Source organism: Colossoma macropomum, unplaced genomic scaffold, assembly GCF_904425465.1.
Source record: "Colossoma macropomum unplaced genomic scaffold, Colossoma_macropomum, whole genome shotgun sequence".
Lineage (NCBI taxonomy): Eukaryota > Metazoa > Chordata > Actinopteri > Characiformes > Serrasalmidae > Colossoma > Colossoma macropomum.
The window spans coordinates 41,570,940-41,588,852 of record NW_023494792.1 but is presented as its reverse complement, the minus strand read 5'-3'; the positions used below and the strand labels follow the sequence as shown (position 1 = coordinate 41,588,852).

At 39.0% G+C, this 17,913-nt stretch overlaps 1 protein-coding gene across 1 annotated transcript in view; it reads right to left on the bottom strand.

The window, feature by feature from the left end:
* sema3c (sema domain, immunoglobulin domain (Ig), short basic domain, secreted, (semaphorin) 3C) overlaps positions 1-17,913 on the bottom strand; it is a 95,189-nt gene that overhangs the window by 9,534 nt on the left and 67,742 nt on the right. Inside the window, exons 9-16 of the mRNA XM_036577221.1 lie at positions 17,275-17,389; positions 15,732-15,801; positions 12,737-12,881; positions 10,258-10,480; positions 6,344-6,432; positions 4,563-4,604; positions 3,684-3,841; positions 1,358-1,425 (exon numbers count right to left, since the gene is read on the bottom strand). Of these exons, the coding sequence (XP_036433114.1) occupies positions 1,358-1,425; positions 3,684-3,841; positions 4,563-4,604; positions 6,344-6,432; positions 10,258-10,480; positions 12,737-12,881; positions 15,732-15,801; positions 17,275-17,389 (910 nt within the window). The remainder of the gene's footprint in view (positions 1-1,357; positions 1,426-3,683; positions 3,842-4,562; positions 4,605-6,343; positions 6,433-10,257; positions 10,481-12,736; positions 12,882-15,731; positions 15,802-17,274; positions 17,390-17,913) is intronic.

Here is a 17,913-nt window from a genome sequence, read left to right as displayed (position 1 = left end):
TGACATCTATTGAAACAAGGCCGATCAATGTCTGAACAACTTGAAAGAATCAGCATCTATAAATAATGGGCCATGATATCAGTGTGTTTTGGCATTAAAATGAATTTTCTTGGCGCTCAGTTCAGCTGGGAGTATTTCTCTGTTGGTAATGAATAGTGTCAGGTGCTGTTTCAGCGCCAACCAAATGGCGCATCAGTTTAGAGGCACCAGAACCAATTAGTTTACATCAGCAGATGCTTCAGTCCCTGGACACAAATTCATTTACAGAAGGAGTGATAGAGAGAAAGAGAGAGAGAGAGAGAGAGAGAGAGAGAGAGAGAGAGAGAAGGACAGAGAGAGAGAGAGAGAGAGAGAGAGAGAGAGAGAGAGAGAAGGACAGAGAGAGAGAGAGAGAGAGAGAGAGAGACAGAGTGAAAGTGACAGGTTGTAACAGCAGTTGAATTAATTCAGTTGGAATGGATAAGTAGGGACTTTCAGGCAAAATGTCAGAAAACCTTGGTACGCTGAGAAGTCGAAAGCTGCTCTGCTCTAACACAGCAGTGTCATTAGCTGCATTTCCACTGACTCCATGCACATTTAACAACAATAAAATGTGTGTGTTTTTTTGTTCATTTCAATACTGATCTCAGTAAAAACGTACATATTACTTATTGAAGTCCTGCAAGAAATGGCTGTTATGAGTTTTGCTTTATTGTATAGTTGTGTTTGAGAATGTGTTTTCTCTCATCAGGTCATTTCATGCATACTGCAAATATAATTTTATGACTGCAACAAATAGCATTTTATGTAGATTGCAAATTGAATTTTGTCACAAATTTAAGTTTATGTACATTGCAAATTGATTTTTATGAATATCATGAACTGAATTTTATGCGTATTGTGAACTGAATTTTATGCTTATTGAAAATTGAATTTTACTTATATCAAATTAGATTTACATATCATTATGTATATCGCAAATTAAGTACACATATTTGTTGGACTGTGTCTTCCATAAAGTTGACAAAAATAATAATAAAATTAATATAGATAACACACTCCCTCTCATGTTCCTTTGCTTATATATATATATATATATATATATATATATATACAAATCTGGTGACATGAAACAAAACTTCTGCATACCTGCATTATCTTTCCTATCATTTTAATATATATATATATATATATATATATATAGTTTTTCGCAACATTTCAAGTATTGACAAGTGATTTACTATAGCCACTAAATTAATGAAAAATATATTTTTTTCTATCACCTACATGTTTTTGCCCAAATTGGATGGAACTTACTTATTGTAATTTATACATTTGTAGAGAAAAGAAAAGGAAACCGTGCTGTGGGGAACTGTACCTTTCAAATTGAACCCTCGGCACTGTGTGAGCGGATTTCCATACATAACGTCCTGCCTTCTGCTTCTCCTGAAACCATAACGACATCTCAGATCAAATATTTTCACATATTCCGCTACATTTTAATGTTACATGTCTTCACAACAACTATCAACATTCGGCTATTGAACTTTCTACACGCACACAGAGCAGGTTTGTTGAGTGTCTGTGGGATATCACATTCGCTTCTGCTGTGCTACAGAGAAAAAACATCTGATGAAGCTTTGCAGTCATTTCACACTGAACAAGTTCACACTGATATTTCTCTCTCATCAGAGAGCCAAAAGCTACAGAACTGCAGAACAGAGGAACACACACTAACCTAAACACATACTGCACACACCACGGGCACACATTGGGCCTTTTTTTCAATCCACATTACTCTCAAATCCTTTTACTAACAGAGAAAAACAGAATCACACACACGCATGCAGATCTGTACAAAATCATTATGACACTGAGCTACTAAACACAAAGCACTTTCCTTCAATATACAAACACACAAAAATCAGACACAAATATTTTACTGGGGATGCATCAGTACCTATACTGGTACTAGGCATCGACTTGATACTGTGTTCATTTACTCATAATCATAAAAATTCACCGATACCAATATTTGATATCCGCTGTGTGACAGCATGTTATTTTAAAGGAAACAGCTCATTTCAAATGGACAGAGCTGTCTGTAGTGGCTGTGTTTCATGTCGGATGGACAGAGCGTTTTCGTACATTTGGAGAATGTAAATCGTAGGCTTTGTCTGTACATGACAGCCTCTTCAAACTAACAGTGTGACTCACCAAAAACTCCACTAAAGAGCTCCTCAGATGCATCGGATGCCTCAGATGTGATTCTTGCTGTCACCGTGCTACAGAGACTGTTGTTGTAAGAGGCCGATGAGGAGCATCAAAACTTTGAAATGTACTCTACTTACAGCTGTACAGAAGTGTTTTTCTGATGTGTAACAAAACTCACTTTTCTCCACTGCAGCTCTACTCGATTAGAGGTAACTAATGTAGTATAGCTAGTTAATGAACGTCATTTAAATCAACTATTAACGTCAGTCGTACTTATTTACACTGATAACTACTTCATTCTAAGTAGGTAATTCGTTACTTATATGTACTCGTTGAGTAGCTGCTGTTGGAGGTACAGAAAGTTGAATTAAACCTGCTCTGTGGTGTTTGGAGCTGTAGCCTCCTAGCTAAACTGATGCTAGCTGGCTCCTCTCTCCTAGCTAGCTTAGCTGGTGAGATCCAAACACCCCAGTACAGGTTGGAGTCAATTAACTGGTGCTCTGCTATCACATATATAGATGATGAAAAACTTTTAACAGCAATAGCAAAGTTGAGTGAGAGAAAGTTTGTGTATTTTAAGCTGCAGCAGCTGAACTAAGCTAATACAAGTGTACAGTACCTCCTACAGCAGTACAGGCACAGTTCCAGCAAACCAATGCTTAAAAAAACACCCTTTTCGAGGAAAAACACTCTAATATCTGAGATCACCAATTTGAATGTCTGGTGTTGAAGTGATAGAAAATGCGTTGAGCTGTACCCTGCTGGGCATTGCTAATGGCAATGCAGTTAGCTATATAGCTAGCTACAGATTTAACCCATCGCAATACAGGCAATACAGAAAGAAAATCCGAAAGCATGATGAGACACTGGTGTTGGAGTGACAGACAGAGTCAAATGTGTTTTTTAGTGGGTGGAGTATATGTAGGTATTGGTCACTGAGGTTAGCAGTTAGACACTCTTTTGTGTAGTTTTCTTCACTATTTCCAGGTTCTGATTTACGAGCACAGCAGATAGAAAAAGAAACTGTAACCAGTCTCACAAGTCTGCACCAGCACAGGACGGCCCAGTATGGCCCTGAGAACTTTTTGGCTGTACAGTGGCAACGAGGCCATACAGTACAAAATGTGCCTTAACTTTTGCACAGGGCACATTTTAATTTTTTTTTCCAATATGTTAAATTAAACAACAACAAATGCAGTAATTATGGGTTGAAATGCAGAAGTGTGTTCTCTGTAGATGTGTTCACTTATTTTCACACCAAATCATCAAAATGTGTGAGATGAGAGGTGCCTAAACTCTTGCAAATGACTGTATATATATATATATATATATATATATATATATATATATATATATATATACATATATACATATATATATTTTACATATCCAGACTACTGCACAGTTCAGTATGTGTGCATGTATATATATGCAAATATCTCTTTGTGTGTGTGTGTGTGTGTGTGTGAAGGGGCTGTGTGTGTGTGCACCTCTTTCCGGTGGGATAGAAGCGGGAGCAACTCATTCCGTCCCAAGCACAGTAGGGGTCCCGCGCTAAACAGCAGTCCGCACACGCTGAGCCATAGGCATGGCATCGATGCAAAGACACCTGGGATACACCATACTCCGAGCTGACGTACAGCTGTTGCTGTAAAACAAACAAGTTCAACAAGTTGACACGTTACACAGGCCCTTTATTTAACAATCTCAAATCACAGAGACAAGATAATGATCCTAATCACATCTTCACAGCAGCGCTTCTGCCTGCCAGCATCAACACCACTCAAAGCATCCACTAATGCTTAAAGCGATTGTTTCCATCAAAAAACGAAATCATGCTATCTCCCCCCTACCCCAAATGTAGATCCATCATGTCATGTGTCCGACTGTTATCTATAAAAATGGACAAAAGTACATCAAAATGCTAAAAACAGCCATAGCAGCCATCTTGAAATCTGAATTTTGTTCATACTTTAGTCCATGTTTATAAATAACAGCATGTCATACAGTGTTGGAAAACACATGAGCAGGTCTGTTAGAGATTGCATATCAATTCAATGCAGTTTGAGGTGAGTGTGTGATGAATTAGGCATGAAGTCTGCAACATGCAAATTGGTGGATTATAAGCTTCCATTACTTGTTAGCTACATTAGCTTCATAGCTCCAGTGCAAAATTAAAACAGCAAACTTCAGACATAAACATTTCTGAGCTGATCAACTACATTTGGTGTAAGGAGGAAAACTGGATAAATGATACTTTTTGCTGAACTACTGCTTTAATACCACACAGTATCAGCATGAACAGCAATGCTAGGCCACAATTCCAGCAGCACTCAACCAGAAATGAACCACTAATTACAGCTCCATACCTTCTTAGAGGAAATTCTAAGGTTGGTTATGGCAGCTCGGTTCTGCAAATGGAAAAAGAAAAGTCAAACATCAGACCTCATTACTCATGACCACAGAATCAGTTTTATTCAGCAGCAGAATGGCACCATGTGTAGATATTTCAAATGTGAGCTAATAAATATATTTCTCTTTGAATTCACTTCAATTGCAAATATTGCATTTTAGTGATACTAAAGATTTGCAACTTCATTGTTGTTAACCAAAGTTAAATTTTAAGAAATAAATCCAAAAACAAAACTAAAAGTCATAATTCATTTTTGTCATCCTCTCTATGTCCCTTAGAATTAAACAGGTTGTTAAGACTGATATAAGTAAATGAGCTCTGTTCTGATAGACTGCCCTGCATTGTACTTCTTAATAAAAGCAGGCCAGGTCTGAAAAAAAATTAGGACCTCCGGGTCTGCACAGACTTTCAAAAATGACCTCCATCACACCCTGTGCTAAACAAAAATGTCCCAAACCTGATACGTTATGTCCTCACATATGCATCTATATATGAAAATGTAATATATATGATAACGTCCCAAGTATAACTGGACTAGCTGAATTAAGAGGTAGTTCAGCAGTCGAAATATGAGTAATGCTACATACACTCCTGGGCAAAAAAAAAATAAATTCCAAATCCCAAAATATAATGTTTTTCAGCTGTTTCAAGCCATCAATACTGAGCAGAAAATGATGCTGAGTCTGCAAATTTACACACAAAACTTCATGTAAAGAAAACAGAAAAGATTTTCCATATTAATTAATTATGTGTTTAATGATTTGTTGTAAACAAAGTTCAATGTTTTGCCATTTGTACATTAAAAGGCCTGTAGGTTGAACGGGTGGGGCTAAACTGCTCTATGCTGAATGTGCAGGGACGAAATGGCCTAGGCTGAATGGGTGAGGTTAAACTGCTGTAGGCTGAATGGGCGGAGTTAAACTGCTGTGGACTGAATGGGTGGGGTTAAACTGCTGTAGACTGAATGGGTGGGGTTAAACTGCTGTAGACTGAATGGGTGAGGTTAAACTGCTGTAGACTGAATGGGTGGGGTTAAACTGCTGTAGACTGAATGGGTGGGGTTAAACTGCTGTAGACTGAATGGGCGGAGTTAAACTGCTGTAGACTGAATGGGTGAGGTTAAACTGCTGTAGACTGAATGGGCGGAGTTAAACTGCTGTAGCCTGAATGGGTGGGGTTAAACTGCTGTAGGCTGAATGGGTGGGGTTAAACTGCTGTAGATTGAATGGGCGGAGTTAAACTGCTGTAGATGGAGTGGTCGGAGTTAAACTGCTGTAGACTGAATGGGCGGGGTTAAACTGCTGTAGACTGAATGGGCGGGGTTAAACTGCTGTAAACTGAATGGGCGGAGTTAAACTGCTGTAGACTGAATGGGCGGAGTTAAACTGCTGTAGGCTGAATGGGTGGGGTTAAACTGCTGTAGACTGAATGGGCGGAGTTAAACTGCTGTAGGCTGTTTCCATATATGAACTGCATGGACTTGGAAGTGAATGTGACCTTTGGACCTTTTGAAATTTTACACTGTAAAACAATCTTCATTTGATTTTCCATGATATTACTGCTTGAAAACTTATTATTTCTACTACAAAGTATTCAGTAACGATATGGATTATGGATCATCTCCTCTGAGTGTGTACGTTACACAGTCACGAGAGTACAGAATTGAAGTGTGTCTTTACACACAGACCCCTTTTAGGTTTAAGGTTTTAATATTTGCTCCTTGGCTGTAGTCCAGACCTTAAACACTTCCAGCTCCTCCAGAATCAGGTCTTCTCCCAGCGAGCGGTTTGTGGGCAGCACCACCACCTTCTGCACCGTGCCTTTATCTGGAGGGGAAACAGAGAGACAGACAAAATCAGAGAGGGAAGAATTAATGCAGCCAGACAGTCACAATAAAGAGCACAATAAAAAGGCTCCACTGGTCACAGACACACATAAAAACGCAGAGATGAGGTTTTCTTTGAGAAGTGGTTGCTCTAAGATGGAAATCTGTCAGTCTCCTGATGGGTGAATCTGTCCATAAGCAGCACAAACTGAGGAGATTTTAAGGAATAATTAAAAAAATTTCTCACATATATTCTCCACTTATTCTAAATGTATTGTGAGTCACAAATGTCACACAAACTTTTCTGTGCAAGGCTGTTTTGTCTGAGGTTGTAGTGTCTGTGACTCCTTAGCCTGATGCCTTTTTGTATAAGACCGTATCATAAGATGTCCAGTTTTAAACTAAAAAAACAATTTCAGACACCAAATATGTCTTTGTTTTATTGTTATATTTGTAGTATGGGGGAAATTGTGTACATTTAAATGTGTTTTTAAGGCAGTAATTAACATTCAAGCTCTTGTTGTCTGGTTTGGGTTATTTTGATAACTATATTATAGGCCTGAACCTGAAAAGTTTACTGAACACTGTGCTGTACTGGATTTAATATTTACAGTTTATGACGGAAAAGCCTTTTTACACATCTAATTATGTTGTTAGTAAAGCCTATTTACAACAGATGGTGCCACTTGATGTACAGCAGCACAGCCTACGCGGTATGTTCCTATGTCAATCAATGTAGCCTTTCACACCGGAAAAATATGCAAAAATAAGACCCATGTCTGTTTTTGGGCATTTTTCCCAATTTTCTGCCTACTTTAGTCATGTCCAATTCCACCCACTGGCTAGGTCTCCCCACTCACATGACACTGCCAGTGCTAGGAAGGTGAGGGTTAGCACATGCTTCCTCCGAATAACATGAAGCCAGCCATCGCATCTTTTCTAATAGTTGCTAACATTATATCATCGGACAGCTCAACATGCTAGCAAACTCATGATCTCCTGATGACGTGGCCAACGCTCAGTTGCAGAATTTAGGAGCTCGTTTTGTATGATAGCATGCTGGTGGTTTCTATCTAGAAACCGTACACAATTCAGTAGTTGTTATATGGTGCAATCTAGGTCCATATTCAAAAAAGTAGTCAGCTATATTTTGAGTTGTAGCCACAATAACTGAGGTATCAGCCAATCAAAACCCTTTTCAAACAGGTAATAGTCAATAAATATGCTAAAATGGCATCTATACAGAATTGATTTAATTTGCAAACAGAATAAAGCTATCTGCTGGTTATCCACAGCATCCATTACTAGAAAAACAAATGGGGACAAAACATGCTCTGCACTTCATCAAGCACATGAGCTGCGTTCAGTGTGAAATATCAAGCATGGTGAAGCAGTGTAGAGTCGCCTCTGATGTAAAATCAGAATAAGAATGAGCTCTTAACCAGCCAGGCTGCTTCAATAAAAGTGAGTAAATGAACAGCAATCAGGGGGTGTCCACTGTGGCAGGTCGAGCTGAGGTCAGTCTGGTTTAGGATGTCTTTGTGTTTAACAAGGTGAGATGGAGCAGAGCTCAGAGAGAGTTCTGGAAATCCCCGACTCCATTCCTCCATCTGAGGCAGAGAAGTGGACGCCGTTTCTGGCCGTCGGTCAGGAATTCAGTGAGAGAGGGAGGTTGATGAACACAAACAGCTGGGAGCACCATTCTTCTCCCAAAACCAGCACTCAACTCCTCACCTCACACACACACACACACACACAAAACACACACACACACACACACACACAAAACACAAACACACGCACACACACACACAAAACACACACACACACACACAAAACACAAAAACATGCCCGCACCATGACAATACAGATGAGAAAAGATGGGAGGAGAGAACAGACAGAACATCTCTCACTCCCCCCTTTGTCTCTGTATCTCTCTTTCTTTTTCTGACTTTCTCTCTCTCTCTCTCTCTCTCTGTCTCTCTCTCTGTCTCTCTCTCTGTCTCTCTTTCTCCCTCTCTCCCTCATTCTTTCTTTCAATCATTTTCTCATGTTTTATCTCTTTTTTAACATTTCCTCCATCTCTGTCTCTTTATCATTCTGTTTCTTTCTCCTTCTCTGTCTCCCTCTCTCTCTCTGTGTAGCATTCTCTCTTTACCCCTTTCTCTTTCTCTCTCTATCTCCCTTTCATCTGTGCTTTTCTGTCCCTTCCTGGCTCTTATTCTCCCTCTCTCTCTCTTTTTTCTTTCTTTCCCTCTCATTTTCTCTCTTTACCTCGTCACTGTTTCTTTTACCACTCTTCTTACATCTTAATATTTCTCTCTCTCTCTCTCTCTCTCTCTCTCTCTCTGTCTCTCTCTCTCTCTCTCTCTCTCTCTCTCTCTCTCCCTCTCTCTCTCAGACACAGCAGCGTGCACTTTAATATTCTCCATTTAACCATCTGCTTATGAAACACTTCCACCACACTGTATTAGAGGGTAGAGCTCTATTATTAGATGAATATTAAATAATAAAATGCTCTTTATTACTCCTTCTTCCTTCCTTTTTCCTTTCCATTTAGCTCTATCAGGCCCCCCCCCCACCCCATTTAATCCCAAATGTAGTTGATCAGCTAAAACATGTTTGGTATCTGAAGTTTGCTTCTTTACTTTTCACTGGAGCTACAAGGCTTAAAGCTTTAACAAAGCTAACAAATAACATAAGTTTATACCCCACCAATTAGCACTGTGCTAACTGCAAGTCTAAATCATTGTTGATTCACCTCAAACTGTGTTGAGCGGTTAAGTAATATCAAATAGACTTGCTTATGTGGTTTCTAATGCTGTGTGACACACTGTTCTCTATAAACATGGACAAAAGTATGCCACATATCTAAAAACAGAATCAGCAATCTTGAGGCCTATACTTATCATATTTATATACTGTGAAAATATATAACAAATATTTATCAAAAAGTGTCAATTTTGACAGTTTCATGGTAGCTATTTAACTAGCTAACTGGCCTTGTACCCATTAGGTTTCCAGCATTATAACTCAAAGCTTCACTATGTACGTTTTGGCGGATTGGAGACCTCTCTGGTGGAAATGTGTAATTGCACACAAAATGTGGAAGAACATTTTGTAACACTGATTGTGCTTCAGATCTCTTCCATATGCTGATGAATCTAATGATTATGCAAAACTTGGTGAAGGATGTTTCTTCTGAGGATGTAAGTAAACGATCTACTCTTGTCATCATATCTTCATTAGTATAATGCTTATTTTGTATTTGAGACCTAAACATTTGAGCTTGTGCATATGACATTAATATGTGAAGAAGTTTGACATGGTCTGAAAAACTCCTGCAAAATCTGACTCAATGCCTTTTAATAAGTAATGCTACTTCTTTCAAGTTTAACAATAGAATCTTACATAGTCCCATTTTTCACCAGAAAAAAATAGCACTGGACTTTAAAAGTGGTACTGAACCCTAACACAGTATAATATTTCCCATATTAATGATATGTTAAAATGTAACAGGTGTATGTGTGGTGTAACCTAGGTGACTTATCATTTAATTTGCTACTGCGAAGCTTTGCTATGTTTTTTATAACTGACAGCCTTTGAGAAATGTTATGCAGTGATGGTAACATCAGCTAGATAATATATGTAATATACTGACAGCCTTTCAGAAATGTTATGCAGTGATAGTAACATCAGCTAGATAAATATATGTAATATACACGGTGTATAACTAATGTGCAAGTGCGTTTAGATAAGTGTGTTCAAGAGTTGAACACATAAATACTTGGGAGGTGATTACTGCCCCCGAGTGCGTGTATCTCACCTGTACCAAGAAACAAAACCTGGTAGTGTCCATCAGCCGCAGTCACCTGGTCCACAGCGATGGAGGTGTATTTATACTCAGCATGAGTTCTGACCAGCAGGGGTCTGCGGCCCACCGGGTAAACGGGATTAAACATGAGTGGGTGATTCCTCATGAACATCACAACATCGTCAGGAAACTCTTTAGTGCTCTGGATATGAGGAGTGAATGCACCACCAGGACACTGAGAGAGAAAGAGAGACAGAGAGAGAGAGAGAGAGAGAGAGAAATACAGTAACCATAACCCCACATCTATGTATGCATGTGACCACAAGTATGTGTTTTTGTTGATTTTAATCAGTATTTTAATCACTACTAGTATTAAACATTCCTTTCATTGCTTTGGAAACAGCTGTTAATTAAAATTCATGGCAATGAAGCCTGAATCTGAATCTGAGAGACAGAAAGAGAGAAATAAACAGAGACAGAGAGTCCAAGAGTGAATAGCTAATTAAATAGGCTAACTTAATAGCCTATTCCATAAATCTTATCGAGTTCATTTTGTTCAGATAATAGCCTGCCCTTAATTTCATTTTCAATAAAGGATTTCATTTATTATTCATTCCTCAATATCAAGGAGCAGCTGCTGTAGATTAGCAGCATGTTAACTTTTAAGTTTCATTGAGTAAGTGTGTACAAACAAGGAACATCTTGCACTTCCAACAACATTTTGACAGTGATGTCCACTCCCCACCCACTTTATCAAAAACCTCTCCTTGTAGCTCCACATTGCTGGTAAACAGTTAGATACTGTAGCTCATCTGTTGATGCACAGTTTGTGTTAGCCATCTTCTAGCCCCTCATCAATGGTCAGATTCTGACCACAGAGCTGAATATTTTTGGATGGTGGACCACTCTCAACTCACTGATGTGTGTCAAAGCCCCAGCAACACTGCTGTGTCTACATGACCACTACCATGTCGCTGTCACTGCTGTGCTGAAAATGATACACTAACCAAATAATATTTCGACAACAGCGCTCCTGTGGTCAGAAACAGACAAATGATGAATAGAGTGAAGAGGGGGTTATAAACTGTGCAGCAGCAGAAGGACTATAATTTGCTATAATTATAGCAAATTATAGTCCTGTTAACATTATACATTAGCATTTTTTACCCAGAAAAGACTCTGTAATTGTACACATAGGTTGTATCTGAAACTGAAGGCAGCTGTTTCGATGTCTTGCTGCCTGTGCTTCAAGGCAGTGTTGTAATGAAGGTATCTGCAACTAAATGTTTGAGACTCATTTAGTTAGCTGTTAGCATTAGACATTAGCATCTTTTACCCAGAAAAAAAATGTTTTAAGAAAGCTAGCATACTAAACTTTTTGTAACCATTAAAAAAAGTTCTGTATTTGTACACAAACCAGGCTACCTCTCCTCCACTGTGTCAGAGCTGATGCTTTCTGCTATTTTTTCCGAACCAAATCAGCGCTCACACAAAGGATTATGGTATATGTAATTCAGTGAAGAATATATCTAAACTGCTGTCAATAAACGGCAAAATGGAAGAACTTAAGCAGGTAGTGTTTTTATACATTTGATCCTGATATAACTGGGGGCCTTACTGCCTCAGAATACTGTATGAATAGGCAGCATTTATGACGTTTCAGACACAGACACAGTGCACACAGTGAGTGGAAGTACAAGGTAAGGGTTTTTACTAGGGTGGCCAGTAAGTGAAAGCACAAGGTAAGGGTTTCTAATAAATTGGCCAGTCAGTGGAAGTCCAAGGTAGGGGTTTCTAATAAAGTGGCCAGTGAGGGGAAGTTCAGCATAGGGGTTTCTAATAAATTGGCCAGTGAGTGGAAGTACAGGGTAGGGGTTACTAATAAAGTGGCCAGTGAGTGGAAGTCCAAGGTAGGGGTTTCTAATAAATTGGCCAGTCTGTGGAAGTTCAAGCTAGGGGTTTCTAATAAAGTGGCCAGTGAGTGGGGTTTCTAATGAAGTGGCCAGTGAGTGGAAGTACAAGATAGGGGTTTCTAATAAAGTGGCCAGTGAGTGGAAGTGCAAGGTAGGGGTTTCTAATAAAGTGGCCAGTGAGTGGAAGTACAAGGTAGGGGTTAATAAATTGGCCAGTGAGCGGAAGTCCAAGGTAAGGGTTTCTAATAAAGTGGCCAGTCTGTGGAAGTGGAAGGTAGGGGTTTCTAATAAATTGGCCAGTGAGTGGAAGTACAAAGTAAGTGGCCAGTAAGTGAAAATCCAAGGTAGGTGTTTCTAATAAAGTGGTCAGTAAATGAAAGTCCAAAGTATGTATTTCTAATAAAGTGTCCAATAAGTGAAAGTCCAAAGTAGGTGTTTCTAATAAATTGGCCAGTGAGTGGAAGTATAAGGTAGGGGTTTCTAATAATGTGGCCAGTGAGTGGAAGAACAAGGTAGGGATTTTTATAGTGGCCTGTATGGACAAGGTAGAGATTTCTAATGAACTGTAGGATACTCACTGTTCCTGGTCGAGGGTACGGGATGCGCCCCTGAAACGCCACCCACTGGAAATTTGGACCCTCCCTATGAGCGAATGGCCCATTAAAGACTGTCAGGATCTCTGCCATGTTGTACACACACACTGCTGAACCCTTAAACACGGAGCTGGAGGGAAACACACATACACACGTGCAATAAAAAGAAATAACAGCAACGTTAGAAGATGCTGTTAGAAGACTAACATCCTCACAATGAGTCTAATTATTTTGGCTCCACTGGTGAATTCAAGTTACATTGTCAGGGAGAAAACACCATGACTACTCATTAGAGCATTTCCATTGATCCACAGAGAAGGAGATGGAGAGATGAATGAATGACTCAGGCCGTATTTTGTTTTTGTTTTTTTTCCCTGTTGTAATAAATTTAGCAAAAAAACAGTGATTGTGCATCACATTATGCAGAAATGTGTAATGTGGATATTAATGCAGGAATGTTTGAAAGAGCAGCAACAAAACTACAGATGAATAACAATTAAAAATAGCATAATAGATGATAACAGCAAATAAAAAACAACAACAATAATGATGGAGTTCAGCAGCATTAACAAACCACACTTTTGGTGTACATCAAGTCTTTTACACTAATGCAGCTATCTGATAGTCAGATAAATTATATAAAATGTGATAGTCTTTCAAACACAGTCTCTCTCTCTCTAGCTTTTCTCAAGCATGCAGTGTGGTTTGGCTGCACATGTTACAGACTGAAACTGTTTGATAGAGCAGGGATGGAGGAGAGGAGTAAATATAGGGTGTGTGTGTGTGTGAGGAGATGTGACTGTGAACAGAGTCCAGCGATGAAGCCAATGTATGTTTGGGTTGGAGTTGAGCTCAGAGAAGTGGGTCAGAAGGATATTGAGCGCACAGACCAACGTGATCAGAGCAGAAAAATCTGGGGTTCTGCTACTGCAACCTGAATACAGTCACCAAACATACACTCACCTTAGGAAACTTCAGAACTGCTGCTGATATGCAGAAAAAACATACTCATACATTTGTTTCTATTATCTGTACCTATGTGTAATAATCTGTCCCATATGTATTAAACATATGTAAGCATCTATATGTCATATTAATATCTTACACATGTCTTTTGTGGGTATCTATCTATCTATCTACAACCCCATTCATGAAAAAGTTGGGACGCTTTGCAGAATGTAAATAAAAATAGAATGCAATGATACGCAAATCTTGTAAACGATATTTTTAAAGGAAAGTACTAAAAAGACAATGTATCAAATGTTGAAACTGTGGAATTGTATTGTTTTTTGAAAAATTTATGCCCACGTTGAATTTGATGCCAACAACACGTTCCAAAAAAGTTGGGACGGGGGCCTGTTTACCACTGTGTTTCATCACCTGACCTTTTAACAACACTCTGTAAGTGTTTGGGAACTTAGGAGACACTGCTGTAGTTTAGGAAGTGAAATGTTTTCCCATTCTTGCTTGATATAGGATTTCAGCTGCTCAACAGTTCGGGGTCTCCTTTGTCATATTTTTCATTTCATAATGCGCCAACTGTTATCAGTGGGTGACAGGTTTGGACTGCAGGAAGGCCAGTTTAGCACCTAGACTCTTTTAATATGGAGCAATGCTGCTGTAATACATGCAGAACGTGATTTGGCGTTGTCTTCCTGAAATAATCATGGCCTTCCCTGAAAAAGATGCCATCTGGATGGCAGCATATGTTGCCAAAACATATATATATATATATATATATATATATATATATCGTTCAGCATTAATGGGGCCTTCACAGATGTGCACGTCACCCATGCCATGTGCACTAATGCACCCCTATACTATCATGAATACTGGCCTTTGAACTGTATGCTGATAACAATCTGAGTGGTCTTTAGCCCAGAGGACGCAGTGTCCATGATTTCCAAAAAGAATCTCAAATATTGATTTGTCGGCCCCACAGGACACTTTTCTACTTCAAGTCCATTTTAAATGAGCTCAGGCCCAGAGAAGGTGGCAGCATTTCTGGATCCTGTTTATGTACAGTTTTTTCTTTGCATTTTAGAGTTTTAACTTGCATTTGTGGATGCAGTGATTTCCACTACAGAATCATGTCTGTTTTTAATGCAGTGCTGTCTGAGGGCCCAAAGATCACGGCCAGCAAAGTCTGTTTTTTGGCCTTGACCCTTGCATACAGAGATTTCTCCAGATTCTCTGAATCTTTTAATGTTATTATGTACTGTATACGATGAAAAGCAAAAGTTCTTTGCTGTTTTACATTGATAAACGTTATTCTTGAACTGTTGCACTATTTGATCGTGCAGTCTTTTACAGAGTGGTGAACCCCTCCTCATCTTCAGTTCTGAAAGACTCAGCCTCTCTGAGACACTCATTTTATATGCAATCATGTTACTGACCTGTTGCCAATGAACAAACAGGTGTTTTTTTAGCATTACACAACTTTACCAGCCTTTTGTTGCCCCCATCCCAAATTTTTTGCAACGTATTGTTGGCTTCAAATTCAAAATGGGCATATATTTTTCAAAAACCAATGAAATTTCTCAGTTTCAACATTTGATATGTTGTCTTTGTACTATTTTCAATAGAGTTTCAAAGATTTGCATATCATTGCATTTTGTTTTTATTTACATTTTGCACAGCGTCCCAACATTTTTTGAAATGGGGTTGTGTATATATATATATATATATATATATATATATATGTATATATATATATATATGTCCAATATGTATTATATATAATTGTGTATATGACTAACATTCTGCCGTATTTATACTTGGAGTATTGATGAGTGACCTAACACACACTCATTCCTCTCAAAACCACAGTGTGAACTGCACCTGACCAACATCCAGCAAACACCCACACACACAATCTCAAATCCCAGAAAACATATTCATTCATTCATGCATGCACCCACTCACACACAAGGGCATACTCTGTACGTGGTGTGTGTGATGTTGCTGTTGGCAATACCTGGTGGAGGTGAAAACTCCAAACAGCAGGAGGCCCTTCGGATTGTCTGTCTCCAGCAAAAACACACTTTCTGCAATGAGACAAAAACATGCACTCAGTGTGTGACTCAGCTCGACGCCCCACTGCACTGTACAGCTGAGCTACAGAGAGGAACGCAGCCCAAACACACACACACACATATGCATGCACGTACACACACACACACATACACATATGTAATAGAAAATGATACAAAAACATGAAAATTCTCAGGTTATAGGCAGAGGTGTGTAGAGTATCTTAAACCAATCCTACAACAAAGTTATTGTTACATTGAATACTGCAGTAAAAGCACCCTTCCAAAAAAGTGGGTGCGTATTCAATGTAAAAATACTGTGCCTACTTTGGGCTCGAGCTTTACAACGGTTTTTGTGTATTTTGTATTATTTGTGGTGTGTTTGTGATTTGCTTTGGTGGCCCAGGAGTTTTCCATCATCTAGTGAGGCTGAGTGACTTTTCCACGGTAGCAGTGTTTGACAGAGAGCTTAGAGACTCTAAACCATAGTAGTGGAGTTTGACTGGGCTGCAAGCTGGGAGACTCCACCATAGTAATGGAGTTTGAAAACTGCGAGTTGGGAAACTTTTCACTATGGTAGCAGAGTTTCACTGGGATGTGAGCCGGGAGACTCTTGACCATGGTAGCAGAGTGTGACTGGCAGGGAGTCGGGACAGTTTTCACCATTGTAGTCGAGTTTGACTGGGCTGCAAGCTGGAAGAAACTTCACCATGGTAGCAGAGTTTGACTGGGCCGTGAGCTGGGAGACTCTTCACCATGGTAGCGAATTTGGACTAGGCCGCAGTGGACTAGAAGTGGAGTGAAGAAACTTTACTGTGATAGTGGAATTTGACAAGCCATGATTTCGGGACACTTTTTACCATGGTAGTGGAATCTGACTGGGTCACAAGCCTGGAGACTGTTCCACATGACAACAACATGGCTGCAAACTGGAATGACTTTCAACATGGTGGAGGGATTTGATAAGCCGTGAGTCAGCACAATTTTCGGCATGGTAGTGCAGTTTGACTAGATGACTAGATTGTGAGCTGGGAGACTATTCACTATGGTACTACAGTATGTCTAGGCCATAAGCTGGGAGACTATTCACTGCGGTAGTGGAGTTTGACTGGGCCATGAATCGGGACACCTTTCACCATAGTTGCAGAGTTTGACTATTTATTAACAACTTGAATAGAAGTACAAAATAAGCAGCTCATAAAACCATTTAAGTATGGAGTAACTTAGTAGAACAGCAGTGGAGCTTCTTAGTACATCCAGCATCTATCAGCTTAGGAACTGAAGTTTGTTAGACTCTATTTTTTCAAGACTCTAATTGTGAAGTAGTATAAATGTTGTTACTAAGGTAACAGACAGCTTGCCTGCTGAACTGTAAAGGTTTGAGAAAAGGGTGGCATCCAAAATAGAAGATTTGATATCTGGATTCGTAGACTAGTATGTTTGTGTGAATGTGTGTGTGTTTGTGTTCGTGCACGTGTGTATCCTCACCAAGCTCGTCAAAGTGCGTCTCAGTGCCGTCCTCCTCCAGAACAGAACACACCATTCTGGCTTTCAGAAATGTGGTCCATTTATTCACCAGACTGCGCTGACCACCTGTATCATTCTACATACACAAACGCCACTTTACTACAGAGCACACTGACCACAGGCTAAACATTTACAGCATGAACTTAAAAATAAATATGAACATTTAAGATAACAGACAGCATAATAGATAGCACCATGTTTCTGTTCAAAAGTTTGCATTAAATGTATATAATGACTTCAAATATGAACAAGTGAAAGTGAAACCAATTTTGCTACAGATAAAAGTATTAAATAATGTTAATATGCTTAGCTGTACTACAACTTCATAAGTTTCCAATTATTTGGTGTGAAGCTGTAAGAATAAAAATTAAGAAAAACAATTCAATTAAAACAATTCTAAAATTATTGAAATGCTGTATTTTTGTATTCAAAAGAGGTGATTAAATCTAGACACAAATAACTGAACAAAACATTTCTGTGAATCTATTATTACATTGTATTATTCATCATTTAACCTTAATATGCCACATTTATTTAATACAAAGGCTTTTTATTCATTAACTACGGGGACTTTAATGCAAACCAATGGTTTTCTTTATC